General features: G+C 35.0%; 1 protein-coding gene across 2 annotated transcripts in view; it reads left to right on the top strand.

The window, feature by feature from the left end:
• LOC120636148 (CUB and sushi domain-containing protein 3) overlaps positions 1 to 17,258 on the top strand; it is a 45,445-nt gene that overhangs the window by 12,322 nt on the left and 15,865 nt on the right. For both annotated transcript variants that reach the window (XM_039907465.1, XM_039907464.1), the window contains exon 2: positions 8,166 to 8,351. In XM_039907465.1, the coding sequence (XP_039763399.1) occupies positions 8,166 to 8,351 (186 nt within the window). The remainder of the gene's footprint in view (positions 1 to 8,165; positions 8,352 to 17,258) is intronic.

The following is a 17,258-nucleotide window of genomic DNA, read 5'->3' as shown; positions in this document are numbered from 1 at the left end:
CTACTTTAACTATTTTTGCAAAAAAACTCCATAAGTGCAGAACCTATATAACATTGACTATATATATAATATAATAGTCACAGGATTTGCCCAATAGCAAATCTAATGAGTCCAGAATCTGTCCGGAAACCGGGTTAAGAATTGCCTCAATACCAAAAAAATATATGATAAGTTAATTTTATTAAATTTATTGAGGCAGTCAAACAGTATCAAAGAAATAAATAAACGCTATTTCCAAGGTATGAAGCTCTGGGCCAGTTTTTTGATGTTTATGCGTAAATTAATATCGACTCGATAATAAGCATAGCAATATGTGACACACTGATGGAGGAACATGTTTGAACCGTTGTAAATCGCAGACGTGAAATAAAACTTGTTTTGAAACACTAAAAGCGGGCAACGTTCTGGCATCGTTACAGACTTATTGACAGAGATACTAACAATGTCAATGACAGTTTTTCTACATTTGATTTTCATTAAAATCATACAAGTGTTTAACACTTATTAGCGATGTTTTCTTGAGATATAAACCTGGGCTGTAGAGGTGTAAGTAGGTACGCTGGATCTCAAAATTAATCTTACTGGCCTCAATCTCGGATTATATTTTACCAGGAGGTTAAATGAATAACATTTTCCTTAGTTTAAGATAATGTCATGTAGGTTGTGATCGTTAACCAGTCGATGGTTAAAAGCAGCACAAAATCGAAGCAAGAGGAAGCGTGGCCGGGTCTGCTAGTTTACTATAAAAATAAATATATTTAAAACAGAGGAGGATTTTTAGTTTAATATTCAAGTCATTGGCTGTCATGCGAGAAAAATCAACTGCTGGCGGCGTGTTCCACTAAAAATATTGTTAAACGAGGAAGTCAACTTATTGATGTTTACACATCCTATCTACAGAACATTAACCTCTTCGTCTAAGAGCGCTGGTGCACAACAACCGATCGGATTCCGAGAGAATACAAAATTGACTTTGGTAATGTTTATGTGAGTGGTCGACAGTCATCCACTAAATACAAAATGTATTTACTACTATATCTAAGGACTAGCGGATCTTCGTCCGCGTATGAGTCAATCAAGAAGCTAGAATAGATCTGATGCTAACATCATAATCATGGTGGCTAGCTATGTACCTACTATTATTTTACGTGGTATACTGAGTTAGTAAGTTGTCATTATTTTAGATGATACATACACTTACATACATACACTTACATACATACATAAATACATCCATCCATACATCTAACAAATTGGGAAATACAAAATTCTTAATTGCAATGAATTGATGATGATGTAAAGTTATTAAAATGGTTTTTCGTGACAAATTTTATACTGTAATATTCCAGACAAGATAATTATCAATTATGCCAGATAAGAAGGCTATATATAATCAATAATTAATCAATGTTATGTATCGGAACGGGTTGGTGTCAGTCGTTTCACTGTTCGGCGGACCTGGACTGGGTTTTAAGTAACGGGTTCTTTGAAAAGAGTACCAAGTAATAAGAAGGAAACGTTGTACTATGCCAAGAGACGATCGATATATTGTGAACCAAGTTTTCCGAAATTGGAAGTCTACCAAAAATAAAATCAAAAATAATCTTGAAGATGTTAGAAATGTGAGTTTAGCTAGACCAGCTAGGAGTCCTAAATTACTACGTTTTCACCGTATTGCAGGGTTCAAATGTTTGTAAAAGTTATGGGACGTGGACCGATCATGTAGAATAGAGCAAGGTTTTATTTCCAGATGAAGTCAGAATCTTTTTATTTAGTAAGGACCGACGTCGTAAGACGTCCAGATCCAAGTGCTAAGAAGACCAGGAGAGCGTTATGCAAAGGTAAGTTTCGAAGAAATGACGCCTTACGGTGGAGGCTCTCTCATGTTTTGGGCTGGCATGACTTCTGAAGATCGTACAGAGTTAGTTTTCGTAGTAAATGGCTCTCCAAATGCACAACGCTATATCTTGGAACTCCTCATTCCTCATGCATAACCAGCGTTAGCTGTTACAGGATGTGTTGCTGTGTTTATCGACGACAGCGCACCGAGCTACGTAGATACTTACTTAAGTGAAGGTAGTATCGGTCGTTTAGATTGGCCAGCACGAAGTACCGACCAATCCCTTTGCACATCTATGGGTCTTCCCAAACGACGTGTTAGAGCTGAACATGGTAGAGCTTTAAATTGCGTATTCCCCTGAAACTCAAATTAACCTCGCACAGAGCATGCCACGAAGAATTGCAGCAGTTATTTAAGCAAAATGATGCCAAACTCGATATTAATTTTTTATTTTACTGTTTGTAACTTTTAGTAAATAAAGGAGTAAATTCCTAAAAATGAAAGTCAAACACAAATTAAAATCGGCTTAAATACCAAACAGAAGTGTTTTTAAATCAGGAAATATTATTTATTTTAATTTATTGCATACAATTCCTTTTACAACTAAATACAAATAAATCAAAAGTGCTCCTTTTGTTTGCAAACGAATGTCTACACAATATTTGGCCTGTCCTATATTTATTGGGATGTTTTTAGTGTCGGCCGCGGACCTGGTTTTTTGATATAAGCCGAGAGCAGTCTTCTTTGTGGACAATTTAATTTAGCGACAGTAAAATTGTGACTCATTTTGTTCCCGTATAACGAGGGCCTCGCCAATGCGGGGTCACCACTCACCACGCTTTCTTAGTCTAAGTAATCGTCGTCTGTTTGCTATGAAATGAACGGCTGCGACTAAGTGCAGTTATTATGATGCTATTTATGTGTCGATTCCGTATAACTCACCGTTTTGTTCACACTATCATAGATAATGTGCTGTAACTAAAGTGACAGGTTTAAGTAAAACTTATACTACTTTCTTAAAAGGTTTTATTTACTTTGAACTTACAACTGATGAAATCTATGTTTATGATGACGACAAACGATTTATGATCGCCTGACAATGCAACCAATGGATCTTGGTTGGAGAAAGTAATATATTTTTAACTATTTCCGAGAGATGAGTCACATAAAACTCTATGTGCGCCAATTTAAAAAAACATAAGTGTGCATCAATGCTCATTTTCTGACGAAGACGGTATACTTCCCATGAGGTCGCATTTACGTCAGGTCAAGATCCGTTGAAGGATTACTTAAGAAATCGAGCGAACTCTTCAAATATTATAGGGAGACCTGTAACGATTTGAGTATATTTTAAAGTAGCTTGACCATTTACTATCCAAACACACCATTTGGTCAAGTAAAACTGATGATGGAAACCACGGATGGCCACCGGAATAACACCATAATAAATACAGTAGTTGCGCTTCGGTTGTTGTATATGGTAGGTAAGAAATTAATGCTCGTTACAATAACGAAGCTGATGGTGTTGTGCCGGGAGAACTCTTCAAGAATTAACGCCACCCGGCTTCGGAAAAATCAATATTTTGTAGGTTAAGTTATGAGCAGTTGACATTCGGCTTTTATAACTTAGATATGATTGCAAACCATTGATTTAATATAATATATAAAATGCTAACCCACAAAGCGTGAAAAAAAATTTAGCTAAAAAAAGAAACTACTTTATTAAGAAAGTTACTATGATCATAATTTACTTCGTTTTCCTTTTTATATAGTAGCAAGGCAAAGAACCAGTAATATTCTGCATTTTACTTGACAGCGACTTCAAAATGTTGTAGATTTTATTTATTTCTTGCTTTTAGTTGCATAACAAAGTTCAGATTTTACCAAAAAAAAATTTCATGACTTAAATTCAAAAATGCGAAATCTACTGTCACTTATTTTAAGTTAAAACAGATTTTTCATACGATTTGCATGAAATGTGATAATTTAATGATTTTTTTAACTTTACTCCATAATATTTCTTATTAAAACCCTCTATGTACCTCATCGAAATACCTCTTAAAATTTACTACTTGGCCATAAAATGACAATGTTATTGAAAAACACCTCCGACTTCAGCCGCTTTTAACGTTTTAAAAAAATACTCCGAGAACGTAACAGTCCACTATTCAAGAAGTTTAACCATTGTTAAAAAATTATTCCTGTTAGGCAAATTAGTTTGACTGTAGATCACTTCTTTTTTTAGTCACGCAACCATTATCCACCTCTTCTTAAACTGGTTACAAGCGATCAAACTATACAATAAAAAATAAAAATACAGTCTGAATACTCGTCACTTTTGCTCGCGCTTTCGCTCCGTCCACAAATTTACTTTTTATCGTGGAACATTTGGAATTTGTTATGTTTCATGGAATATCGAGTGGCGATGACGCCGCTAATTATTTATTCATTCTACGCTTTAATCACAACTTTCCTATTTTTCACCAAGACTATAGGTATGGCGATAAACATAATACTTAGGAACTGCATATAATCATATTATGTACACAAATATAATGATATAGTAAAGGATGGTACGGCAGTATTTGCTTCGCGCTCGTCTTGATGGCGGCACTGCCGTGCCCCCCGATAAGGGACACAAAATCCCTTTACACCTGAAAGCCCCTTACCGTAAGATAAACTTATGTAATTAGGGAGAAAGTTAAGTTTACATAAGTGATTACCAACCCATTTATATCAACTTTTCTAGAAGTCTGTGACGATGTCTTCTCATCAACAGCGACAGTATTGGATTAGAAAATGGACTCGCAAGGAGCATTTTTTCTTTTATCGATGGAGTAATTAATTCCCAAACAGATGAAATGATTTTGATTTTATAAATTATAAAATCAAAATAAGGAGTGTTCTTAACTGTACGTTCGATGAAAATTGGTACAAGACGGCCGCGCCAGAAAATGGCGAAATACATTTCTTTTTTCATAGCTCCCTCAAATATCCTATATACCCACACTATGTTGTAAGTTGGGGGTATATATTTGTAAAATACATTCTTTTTTTTTTGCTTGACTAGTAGAATACTATATACTGTGTCAAATTTAAAAAAATTGATATGGCCGCCACCACAAAATGGCTACTTACATTTGTTTATTCACAACTCAATATGGGTATCAAATGAAAGGGCTGGACTAGTAGAATAATGAACAGTATATCTAAAGTCGAGGATTTTTTATATTTTAAATTTATATATTTGTTTACGCTCTAAATCCCTCTTTCCTATGAGAAATCTGTGCAGTGGGACGTTCAGGCGAGAAAAAAAGAGGACCTATAAACTTTTTCAAAACTATATTTTACCGTATTCTAGCATTATATTTCGCCATTATCGACATAGAAAGTAGCATGTTCTACCCGGGAAAGCCCATTCGTATACACACATCTCGGGTATGAATTAATTTTATTAAGCGTTTACTTATCGATGCTGCTTTCTGTACTGCAATAAGTACTCTAAGCTGCAATAAGTACTCACTGCTGTAAGTTCCTCTATGAGAGTTTTTAAGCGTCACGTGGCGTGATTACACCCGACTAAGATTCCGCGACTTACAGCTTACGTTAGTCACTATAACTAGCTTCCAAAGTTGTTTACATTTGTAAATTGATCGTAAGGGACGTATTGATCGTAAGAAAACTTACAGGTGTAACGTAAAAAAATACTTGTAAATGTCTTTAAGGAGAAAATGTTTTACGAGGATTACATAATTTATTTAATTTTTAATTTTATAGCAGTCGATCGAAGATGTTAATCATTCTAGCTTGAGCTATATTTAAGAACTGCTGTAATAAGTAGATCTAGTAGCAGTGCCACTGCGGCTGCGGCGCTAAGGAAAACCTTAGAAGTGACCTGACGTTTAAGCATAACGCCGAGAGCCGCCAAAAGTTCAGCCACGACGCGAGTGAGATTTCCGGCTTTTCTCCACCGCCGCCAAATAGCAGCAGCATTAATTGCCATGAGAGTTCCACCAGTGGCACACAGGAAGACCTACAATGAAAAAATATGGAATAATATGATTTAAGTTTATTTACTTAATTTCTTTAGGCAATTAAAATATCACTTGCTTCAACGGTAAAGAAAAACATCATCAGGAAACCTCGACAAAATCGACAATCTCAAAGAGAACTCTTGGGGGAACTCTTGGGGTTTGAAGTCCACAAACACGCAGTGGGCTAGCATGGTGGACTAGTGTCTGTGCCATTCTAATTCTGGAAGGAGACCCGAGCCCTGTACTATGCCAATAACAGATGACTTATTAACTAAAGGTTTCTTATATTGATTAGGTCATTTCGTTAACCATTCAAAATAGTAGAACGACTATGTTATTAGATGAGAATTTTCCATTCCCCTTTGATTCCCATCAAATTAAAACAACAATAAACTCCTACAAAAGACATTAAAGTTTCCATGGAACCGGATACCTATAAAACCGCTATAAGTGTAAGACACACAAGACAAACATAAGTGAAGGATTTATTTTGTATAACAATCCTCCAACTATAAAACAGACGTGTCGCTACCGTTCATAATGTAAACCTTACTTGTAAGGCTTCGCCACCACATTTTTGCTTTCCTGCACATAATGCTAGTCCTAACACTGCAATGCAATAGGCCACCAACAATCCCCCGGTCACCGAATTTTCCCACCGAAACACTTTCACAGATCGAAGGTGCAAGGTCAGCAACGCAACTAAAATCATAAGTGTTATCAAGCGCAGAGCCAACACGAGGCTACGAGTGTCACTTAGTTGGAAGGCTTGGTAAATCATCAACCCTATCCTATTGCATTTTATTGCATATACGCTATTTACAAAATATAAATAGCTTAATAATTTTATAACATTACAGTTATGAATTTAATAATAAATTAAAAATGAAGAAGATGCGTTTGAATTAAGGCTAAAGTTATCATTTACATTGACGGATACGTCGCGAATGTCAAAATGGAATGAAACCAATGATTATTTCTCTGAGGTATTTTAAAACCTTATTCTACCACGCTGAAATATTGTATCTCGCTGTACCTTAATTAATGAATACTGGTTGTGCCCCGCAATTTCATAATACATAAACCTCAACTATATAGTTTTTTTATTATTTATTTTTATTTTATCTATTGTGTTTCTCTTTGTATTTGGTTTTTGTGTGTGCAATAAATAATTTATTAATAATAATACATTCCACGCCTGCGGAGCTGGGGCTCTAAAGGTACCTACCTATTTATAATAAAACTAACTGGGCGATTCCTGTACATTAAATATATTTTGAAAATTTTGACCGGGTCATTTTGTATGCATATCGCTGATTTTTTTTTTATTTAGAAAAACAATAGGTTTCGTTAGGGATAGAGGGTAAAAGTGTTTAGTCGATTTTACACTTTTACTGCGTAAAATCGGAACCGATTTCTACAGATGATGTTTTACTGGAATGGTTCAATCATTAGTTCGTTATGCTCAATATTTGAGATATGGTTAGAATTGTTGAAACCTATTCCTAAGCGAACAGCAGTAAACCCATTAATTTAATATGTTACTCTAAGCTCACTGAGCAAAGCACTCACTTATTAACTTAACGATACTTAAATGATGGTGTGGACTTAATAAAAAGATGGTTGTAATTTGTTCCGTGATATACAAAGATTCGCTCAAGCCAAAATAATAAGATTAAGATGGTACAAAATAATATATTCGATTTACAAGATTGATAATTTTTTAACAAATAAATAAACCAACTTCTGAAATAAATGTAATGAGTTAAAAAGTAAATTAATAAATCAAGCTTGAATGTGCTTTAACTAGCTTCCAGTCTAAAAATATGCAACTACTACTAACTTCGATAGAAAATATGGATGCACTCTGATATACTGAATACATCTGCGTAACTTTTACGAGGGTAGGTACAGGCATGATGTTATTTTGTGTGTTCGCTTAAACAATGCATATTCGCCGTTTATTACCTGCCATTTTGAGGAGTTCTCTTTTCGTTGTATGTCTGAAACTTTTCATCACTTCTAAATGTGTGAATGGGACCAAAAAAAAAAATTTGCACACGTCCATAAATGACGGAAGCTATGCCTGAACATACGTAAAAAGAAACATCCAAATTAATCACTTCTAAATGTGTGAATGGGACCAAAAAAAAAAATTTGCACACGTCCATAAATGACGGAAGCTATGCCTAAACATAGGTAAAAAGAAACATCCAAATTGATTACCTTCTCCTTGTAATAGGAAACCGGTTAAAAACACCGTTTCTGATTGATTTTTGAATTTGTTACAGAGTCCGTAACAGCGTCATGCAGTTATCCGGGGTCTCCCGCTCACTCGCGCGTGACCTTCTCAGACGAAAACCTCGAAGAAGGCACTGTAGCCACCTATGTATGTGAACAGGGTTTCGAACTGCTCGGACCTTCCAGAAGAATATGTGACGCAGGCCACTGGAGTCCTGATGGAATCCCATTTTGTGGTAAGTGCTTTTCGTCTAGAGACTTTTTATTTGTTAAATCATCTGTACTTAAAAAAAAGCTTTATTACCGGACTATATAATTTTATACTTAAATCAATCTTACGGCTCGACGATATCTATTATTTTAAATTTATTGTTTGATTTGATGATCTTACAATAAAACTTACAACTAAACTAAATAATCACTTTACAATTCAGGCCCGCGTGAAATGGTGCCAAAAATACTGGCTGGAATACGATTAAATAATTTCAATCAATTATTAATTTATTTGATTGAAATTATTTACTCGTCTCATTCAACTCACTATAAATTCCATTTTCTTAAAAATAATAGATAGAATAGGATAGCGAATTGTATGAAACCCGTAATGTTTACAAGAGTCACTAAAGTTTACATTCACAGTTAGATTTATATTAACCGACTTACAAAAAAAAAGAGTTTTTGTTTGAAGCTCAGAACACTGTGATTTATTAACCGATTTGAAAAAATATTTTTGTGTTTGTCATCAAGTCAAGACCTGTTGAAGGGATCCTGGTGTAATTGAGGAAACTCTTCAAATATTATAGGAATACCTGTAGCGATTTGAGTATTTTTTAAAGTAACTTAAGAATTTGCTATGGAAAAGCACCATTTGGTCAAGTGAAGTTAATGATGTAATCATGTTGACCACGGATGGCCGTCGGACCTACACAATAATAAATATTACACTGGTTGCGCTTCGATTATTATAAAGTATATAGTAGGTTAGAAATTTATTCTCGTCACAATAAGGGGGCTGATGGGGGGTGATGAAGAACTCCTCAAGCATTAACGCCCAGCTTCGCGAAAAGCAATATTTTGTAGAAGGAAGGAAGCAGTTATCATTCGGCTATTATAACTTAGTTATGATTGCAAACCTAGGGGGTAGGTTTGTAATAAAATAAAAAAGAAGTAATATGAATTATATGATCTATACATACTAACTTTCTACATTTTACTTGGTATAAACATGAACTAGAAAATATTTATTTCTTGCTTTTTAGTTGTATAACAAAGTCTATTATTTTTTGTCAAAATATTTTTTTTTGATAAATAATAATCTACAAGCTTTTTTTGGGTAGGTCATGAAAGCTTATAGCGAAGTATTTTTAAAATCAATAAAACTTATTTTCAAATCGCCTGCAATTCTTAGTTAATAGTTGATGTCATCTTCTCGTAAAATATTCTACAGTCACTATAAGTAGACATAATAAACGAATACAATAAACGAAAACATAATAAACGATATCGAATTATTATTAGTGATGCCTGTGATACTGACGAGAAAGCTTTATTTTTATTGCTCGTTACTGAGGTACGAGGTATTACGACAAGTACCATAATCCACTGCGCTCGCTGCGCGATTTCCGCACGAAGACGTCGAGTCGCATCTGCTGACCCACTTTTACTTTCTTTGCCGAGAAATCATTTCACATGAGCCGTGAATGGAGTCGAAAAAGCGGAAGATTCATTGTAGATCACTCCCACGGCTCTCTCCGCCCGGAAAGTTGCGCTCAGGCATGCTACGCCCTTTTGTGATTAATGAATTTTGGTTAAAATGACTATAATATCCGATACGTAGGACCTGCCTCATTTTACACCGGGAGTGTTGCCAAACAGGTGTATGAAAACTCCATTTGTTCAGATTTTAACTTTTTTACTAAAAAGGTAAAAATGGAACTCGTCCGTTGTCCGCCACACCATGGACTTACGGTATATGGAACCTTTCGTGCATGAGTACGACTTGTCGTGCTTGGCTAAGCTTTATTGAAGTTATACTTCTTTTGGCGTTTTAAAGAAAAAGGATGAGAGTAAATCTTTTAGATGCGTGTGTTAGGAAATAGGGCACTTTATCTATGAAACCCGATGATTATATTAAAAATATCATAGTTTGTATACTGATTGATAGTGTATTGAAAATGGAATAATGGCCTTTAGAAGACTACCAAAGAAAGACTATAGGATCTATGGCGGGTGATGCGAGTTTAACAAGATAGATAGGCGGGAAAAAAAAGTTAGGACGAATTTTAAATTAATTAAATTGAGAATAGGTGATAAAGAAAGTATGGTGATAAAACATTAAATAAATAAATAAATATATAACGCAATACACACATCGCCATCTAGCCCCAATGTAAGCGTAGCTTGTGTTATGGGTACTAAGGTGACTGATGAATATTTTTATGAATAACATACATAAATACTTATAATATACATATACACACCCAGACACTGAAAAACATTCATGTTCATCACACAAACATTTTCCAGTTGTGGGAATCGAACCCACGGCCTTGGACTCAGATAGCAGGGTCGCTGCCCACTGCGCCAATCGGCCGTCAAACATTACAACTTGGGAATGGATGATTTACAATGGAAACGATTAACTTATTATTTATTAATGAAATATTGTTGTGGGGGAACAAGAGTCTTATATTAATTATACTGTTGATGGAGTTGTTGAAAGTTGTTAAAACTATTCCTTTATGAAGCTAAGCAAGGCAGCTTTCTTAAGTAATATGCTTACAATGTAATCATAAACAGCTCTATTGACATAATACATATGAATTAGGATTCCTTTGTAGCGGATTGAGATGTTCTAGCTTTGTTACTACCGGATGTAGCGCTATCCTGTTCTGATCAAAAGCCGCGTTGCGTGGTAGATTTTTCTTTTTGTTGCCATATTCTATTATTTTCTATAAACTTTGGGAATACTTAGATTTTTTTCGGATAACAAATTTCGCAAGCACAAGATTTCTTTGGTATAATCCTTTGATCTTCGTATTCTAGTACACGACACTAGATGTCGGTGATGTTTTCAAAAGTTTTCTCACGGTCGGTAAAGCTTCAATAAATATTTGAAATTGCATTGTTCATATTTTATACCAACAGAGGAATGATAATCTGGCAGCGAAAAGCTAGATGTTTTAATTTATTACTTCTTTTCTGGAGTACGGAATCTCCGAATATGTCTCTTACTTTTTTTTAAACGTAGAATTAAAATTGAAATTCCTTCACTCATGGCATACCAAACGGGACTCTAGTAACCAGCGAAGCCTAAACGCTGACGTCACGGGCAGATGGGCAACGAACAAGAGTGTGAGAGTGTGATATTAGGAAAACATATTATACATAATAATTGTTGGATAAGAATAGGTAATATAATAAAAATTATGTACTAGAGAAGTAGTACACTTTAAAATTAGAAAATTCTCCTCAGTATTTCCTCTTGAATTGTGGGTTTTAGATATTGCTGTGTAGGTCAATGTGCTAGAAGTAAGCTCGCGAATTTAATATAAAATTTATGAATACTCACTGTCCTCCTTTTAATTCAACTCAACAAATTATGGTTACATATAATGATTAATCATGCAACTCGCCAGAGGGCGAAACGAGCAGTGCGACCGTGTCTCGGTCTACGTTAGGTGCCAAAGGATTAGAGTCAGAAAATAAAGTGGGACGGTCAATCATTTACCAACATATTACCTTTAATGCATTGATCGTCATCATCCTGAAGACGTGTCAATGATAATGCCAAAAAAGATTTAGCCCCCAGACATGTGTTAGGTTTTTTAGTACTAGCTGCGTACTTGGATTAATACCGAAGCAGAGACCAAGGGCGATGGAAGCGGCGTAGTGGGAATAATTATTTATAAATTCATTTGACTTACAACGTAAAGAATAAGGTACTAAAGGAATATTTTGCAGAAGTCTATGACATACGATATAAACTAAGCTTCATAATCAACATCATTATATCAACCGATTGACGTCCACTGCTGGACAAAAGTCTTATGTTGGGAGTTCCAAATGACGAAAATACTTTTTCCTTTTACTGCATTTAATTTGGACGAATGGTTAAAGAGATTACATACGAGATAATCATCAGTCATGTCATAATCTTTGAGTTTTTGTGAATTAATTCTATTAGACGTTTTTTTATATAAACAACATGTCAATCTATTTAGAAATACTCTATGTTGTCCTATATCGGGTTGGAACTCCAGAAGGACGGTATAAAATTTTTATACCTAATAATTACATAACATATTGGATAGAAGCAGGCGTTACTTTGCGGAATTCCATGATATATTATGAAAAAAAATTTAAATTTGCTATATTCCGCGAAAAAAGTAAAGTCATCATCTCCTGAGGATGTTCCAGTAACGGAGCGAAACGTGCGTAACGTTGTCGAAGTTCTGTTCGGTGTGGAGAATAAAGATTCAACAAATTATAAATTAAACCATACAGATGCTTCTTATGCTTTTCGCGGAGTATAGGAAATGAAGCTTTATTTTTATATGTTTAAATAAAATTACATCTAATATATTATTTGAAGAAATATTGAATTTATAAAGAAAGCTTGACTCATTCGAGGACGAAGTCGCGAGTCTCCGAGTAAATTTTAAATATAAATAATATATAATACCACAATTTTATATGGAAGTATTTTTTCATCGTTGTCCGATGTAATTTCCTACAGCTTAAGTAGGATTAATAATGAAAAACGATTTATATTTTTGAAGGCATCATTATAAGATCTCTCTACGATAGATAGATCTTCACCTGATTAACAAGCTAGGGCCGTCAACGCATCACACGGCGAACGAATCGCGATATTGAAGATTTTTTATGCCTTGAACAGGTGTAGATACCTGTTCGATCAGGTGTGCGGTCGATGTGTTGGCCGCGCGTGGTCTCGCGGGCATCGTCCGACTTATTGACCCATATATAAAACTAGTTTGCGAACTCGAGTCGATGGCCTCACTTTTCCATTCTTAGATCTTACGTTACGATAGGCTTGTTTACATCTGTATTAGACTTAGAGAGAAAGTTACGAGTAGATTAGTTGCTTATCTGTACCTACTGATGTTATTAAGTTTGTATGTATATACATAAATATGTTTTAATGCTTTAACGCAATATTATCAGAGCAAGTTGGTGGTCTAGATACCCTACGAAACCTCTGGACACTTATAATTCGGAAATAGTTTTTCTTAAAATTCTTTCCTGAACTCCAGTAAGAAGTTACTCAGGTTAAAATACTCACACTGAAATCCATTATCTTTATTTTTTTATAAAAAAATGAGGAGAATGCAAGGTGATTTTGAATGCCTTTCAACTAGTAAATCACTAAACTTTTTGTCTACCTGGCGCAGTGTTCTTATAACTGGGAAGTTGTGGGTTCGATCCCTGGCGGGGGCGTTTTTAGAAATAATATAAAAACCATGGGTTTTTTATAATTGTCATACAAAACTGATAAGTATCTCAAATTAACTTTCTTCCGCTATTTTACACAGTATATTATGCTGACAAATTGCGCAGACGCGCCCGCCTTGTTGCTTCAAGAATTCGGCTGTAAAGTAAAAATAAATATTTTTTTACATCGTACTGAAATCTCTTGAGTTGGTTGCGTTCTGACAAAAATAAGTTTCATTCCATATTTAATCCTTTTGCCTTCAAAATCATTAAAAAGGGAATTATATCGAAACCTTACTCACCTTCTTATAAAGTCTACGTTATGTCATTGATCCCAGAATTTAATTTGGCTTCATCATCAAAATTTATAGGATAAATCATGATTAGTAACATCTGTATACTTTCTCATTAATATACTTTCTGCTAAAACTATTGTTGTCGGCCGATGAAAATGACAAACCTTGTCAAGTATTTCCACTTACCTTCGTATAATTTAAACTCGTCGCGGCAGGTTTCCGCCCTCTTTTACACCCTCACCATGTTTCCGCGCTCTTCACGTTGTTGTGAGACTTCACGTACCATGACAAACTATCCAACTTAAGTTGCCGAAAAGTTTTTAATCGATTATACTAACTAAAACGGCACGGTCCTTTGTCTTTGTTTTACAATTGGGTGGGTACAAACTTCACGCATATTCAGTTAACTGAGAACTTCTGTGATTGGACAGCATATTGACTCAGTGCATTGTTCAATACCGGTGAACAATGATCGCCTATATTATTCTACATACCTTAACTGTCACGATAGCTATGCCCCACGGTTCACCCGTATGTACCTACGTTAAAATAATATACGGAATGCAAAATATATCACAATAATGGAAAAATAAGCATGAAGGCTCCTAAAGTTCCCTTTATATAGGTACATATTTTCGTCTAAGTACTACTAGGAAAAAAGTTAATGCTCAAAGCCAAATAAATTCACAACCTTTTTCAAGCCTCGATTTTTTAGTTTCCAACAAGTTAGCCCTTGACTGCAGTCACGCCTATTGGTAAGTTATGAAGAAAATTTACATGGTAGCGGGCTAATCTGATAGGGGTATAGCTGCAGTTATATCGAAACCCTAAATCGATTGTTCTTTGGAGGTGGTCAGAATTTCCTTTAGACCAGACGAGAATGGCTCTCCCAATTGAAGGAATCAAATAAGACCAAAATGCTGACCACTTAGTCTAACTAAGGTCTTTAGGAAGCTCGTACGGATTTTTTTTTTTACCTAAGTACCCAATAATAGCCAACTCTTTTATGATTTTCAATACCATTGTTTAAGTATTAACTCGCGTTACAATAAAATGAATTATACTACTAACCTACTAATACAATTTTTAGTATATTAATTGTATGTAAATAATTAAGTCCCGGTCAGTGCTACAAGGCTTTCACTTTGACGGCCAAAATAGATTCTACAATTGACATATTTCTTCCGTATACAGTAGTGGTAAGTACCTATGTTCAACCACCGAGCTTCCGTCTCTTCTTCCTTTTCTGGTTTTATACCTACGGCTAATATGAGTAGGTATTATACTAAGCGACAAAAATAACAAAATTTAAAGCCGTAGCCGTAGCTGTAGCCGACTAATGCCATATTTTAACACCTATGGGCCTACCTACTTACGAGACAATCACTGGTGAGGTTTTAGGTTCACATTTAAAGTGTCGATTCCCCAGCTTCCCGATTAGACAAAGTAAGGGTAACAATACCATTGTAGTATAGATACTATAACGAACAAATCAACATGCGATTTAGATTTATGGTAAAAAACAAAAACGACTTTTTTCTATAAAAGTGTGCTGTTTACATAAACAATTATGTTATTTCAAGCATAGTTGATCGAGTAGCCCAACTTTTTAACTCTTGCAGCGGGTTATTTTTATCTCAGATTACGTACCTATTATTGGGGGTAGTTACCTAATATTATTGGGATTTTTTCAGTAGCATTCCTTACCGCATAAAGAACACGCATAAATTGACAACTAAAAAAGGAGAAGAGTTGGAGAAATCATTAAAATAAAATCAGCAAGTGGGGGTCAGAATAGCGCACCGAGGGTTACGTATTTTGCAAGGATGGTTCCGTGTAAGGAAACGTATGGCAAACCTTGTCATGTTGGTAGAATGATTATTCGACCGCCACAAAACCACCGACCATTTTTGTTTTTTTGTAATTAGTTATTGCTGGTTTCTTAAAAAATTATGCCGGCTATTTAGCTTACAGACGGCGTATCAAAACTCTCTGAGATGTCAGACTTTTCAATTTGCATATTTTAGAGATAAGGGTGTTGTATTTTTTGTAATTATTTACGAATAGATAAATACTTTGCGATTTTAAAACATTACCTGGTCATGGAATATATAATATACATTTTAAAGCATTGTGAAAGACTGACGACAAAGCAGTCTGTTTTTATACTATTAATATCGATGGTTCCGTCATTTTGGTAAAAGAACCCTAAAAACTTACCAAATTGAGTTTGTCCACTTTTTTGGCATGTCAATTGAAAGTCATCTTGCCCCGAACTTAAATAACGGTCAAAGGTCATGCTAAAACACACAACATCAATGCTTAAGGTCTGTTTCTAAGGGCATTCAAACTTTCAGTATTAAACGACCCCAAGACTTTAGATAAAAAGTTTTTGTTTTTACGGTTGTTTTTTTTTCTAAGTACCTAGTTGTTGGGACTTCAGGGGTACTGAGTTTGGTCCTCTTACTTTTCAGAGTTACGTGCGTTCTGAGCCATTAAATAGATATCAATTGCTTTAGCAGTGAAACAAAGCATCGTGACGAAATCTGCATAGCTGTCAATTTATCAAAATGTTCCAAAAAGGCGTTTGAAATGTACCGCACTTATCAGTGTGGACTAAGACCTAAAACTTCTCAATCTGAGAGGAGACCCGTAGAGCTCGCGGAATTTATTGATAATGATAACAAGCCGGAATAACTATAAAATATATTGAGTTGCTCTTTCAATAATATACCTGCAATAACGGATCGTATATTCAATTACCGGTTAAATCAGTGTCATTGCACTGAACTTGCGTCTTGACCTGGCTCAACAGTCATAGGTGTTGAAACAACCGAGAAGCGTGCGACCGCATTGCTACTTAGCCACTTGTTGCGCGCTTAGCATCTAGAGCGTAAAGGACGCAAAGTGACAACTGACATTTTAATACATGAGATTGTTTTACCCACCAAGCGCATGTAGTCTTACAACCAAATAAAACTAATTTTACACTCAAGTCGATTCTCGAGAATTCAAGCGGCGCGGCTGTCGAGTCTAGTATCTAGACTGACAAAAATATTATGAACAGTCGAGTTAGCAGTTGCAGAGCTTTCCCTAGATCGTAGACGAGCCCTATATCAAATTCGTCCGAGTGGCATTTTATCTGATTACGGCAAAGCTTAAATAGAAAGTCAGAGTTTTTTACAAATGTTCGTTAAACATCTTAATACAATTAATAATTAATCATTAGAGAAATAACAAAGGCTTATGAAATTAATTTTGCTACTATAATAAAAAAACCATTATTGTAACCATGGCCCAGATGCAACCAGGAATGCTGGCAGCGTGCATTTTTGGTTTTTTAAATATAACAATTATTAAATAATAATTTTTTTGCTTATTAAAAAAAGTAAT

The sequence above is a fragment of the Pararge aegeria genome, chromosome Z (assembly GCF_905163445.1).
Source record: "Pararge aegeria chromosome Z, ilParAegt1.1, whole genome shotgun sequence".
NCBI classification, from domain to species: Eukaryota; Metazoa; Arthropoda; class Insecta; order Lepidoptera; family Nymphalidae; genus Pararge; species Pararge aegeria.
This window is presented reverse-complemented; position numbering and strand designations above follow the sequence as displayed.